This window comes from Etheostoma spectabile, chromosome 5, assembly GCF_008692095.1.
Source record: "Etheostoma spectabile isolate EspeVRDwgs_2016 chromosome 5, UIUC_Espe_1.0, whole genome shotgun sequence".
NCBI classification, from domain to species: Eukaryota; Metazoa; Chordata; class Actinopteri; order Perciformes; family Percidae; genus Etheostoma; species Etheostoma spectabile.
The window spans coordinates 36867432-36868703 of record NC_045737.1 but is presented as its reverse complement, the minus strand read 5'-3'; the positions used below and the strand labels follow the sequence as shown (position 1 = coordinate 36868703).

The 1272-nt window shown below is 44.6% G+C and overlaps 1 protein-coding gene across 1 annotated transcript in view; it reads right to left on the bottom strand.

Annotated features, from left to right (window-relative positions):
• vwa8 (von Willebrand factor A domain containing 8) overlaps positions 1-1272 on the bottom strand; it is a 119578-nt gene that overhangs the window by 61987 nt on the left and 56319 nt on the right. The window contains exon 15 of the mRNA XM_032515259.1: positions 915-1098. Within this exon, the coding sequence (XP_032371150.1) occupies positions 915-1098 (184 nt within the window). The remainder of the gene's footprint in view (positions 1-914; positions 1099-1272) is intronic.

Genomic DNA, 1272 nt, shown 5'->3' with positions numbered 1-1272 from the left:
CTCAGACGGCGTCACCAGACTGTTGGTTTGTGCCTCCACCGTTTAAAAAACTGAATACCAACCACTAATCCTAAAACACCTCTCCCTTCTCATTAGGTCGGAACCCAAAATGCTGCCAAACTGCAGAAGTCCTGTTCTTCTTCCAGACCTGGTCACTCGGTGTAAAGACCCCCCCCACGCTGTCTCGTGATGACAACCACACATAAGCATTTTCAGGCAATAAGTAAATCAAATTTCATATTTAAGACCCTGCGGTATACTGTACTACCGCCCAACCCTACTGCCAAGTCACAATTTATTTTGGAAAAACTCTTGTTGCTGGGCTGCACTAAAGGCCGATGATGAATGAACTGTCGCATCCGTCACTATACCTCGTTTACCAACTCAGCTGGTTTTTTAGCAAGTCCTGGCTGGAAGGAGCGCTGCGTATAAATATAATTTCCCCTACCCTGTCATAGCCTCTGCACTGTAAGCTAAACTCAACACAGAAGTTGGCAAGTCTCGCTACCCTCTCTCCGGTCAGTCACACATCAAAGGCAGTGTTTCACGTTCAGAAGCTTTCGTGTCTCTCACAAAACAATTTGCAACTGTTCACAAGCTTTGAGGCAAGAAACAGAAGATGATCAAAATTAAAGAAAAAGCAAGGAAGCGAATAAGCGTTATTAAAGACATTTCTAGGAGCTGCTGAGTGCACAATTAACACCCATTTCATTAACAAGTTGTTCTGTTGAGTTTCCTGTAGCTTTAAAAAAAATTAAAATAGCAAACATCTTTACCAGTTAGGTACATGTTTGTGTACACAGGTCCCTTCTGTAAAATGTAACCTTTTTCAAATTCCTTGATTTAAATAGACAAGGCAAACAAAAAAATAAGATTAAATGTATTGTGTGTGTGCGCTTGTGTACGTGTCTCACCAGTCCCTGTATGAGCTTCATCTCCTCTGCTCTAGCCATAGGGCTGACAGTGTGGTAAAGGAACATAGTGAGCAGCTCTGGGCCCAACCACTGCTGACCTCTGCTGCTGTTTGTACTGGCACCCACAACCGGGGGCTCGGCCAGGGCCAGCACCCTGAATGATGCATGGATGGGGAAGATTGATCTGAGAAAACACACACACACACACACACACACACACAGGATAACGGTTACACACTAGCAGACACACACAGTTAAACATCTGTTCAACCGTGCTCAAGTGGATGTAGAGTAGTCCAGGTGCAAATGGTGTTTGTCACGGATGTGTGTGTGTGTGTGTGTGTGTGTGTGTGTGTGT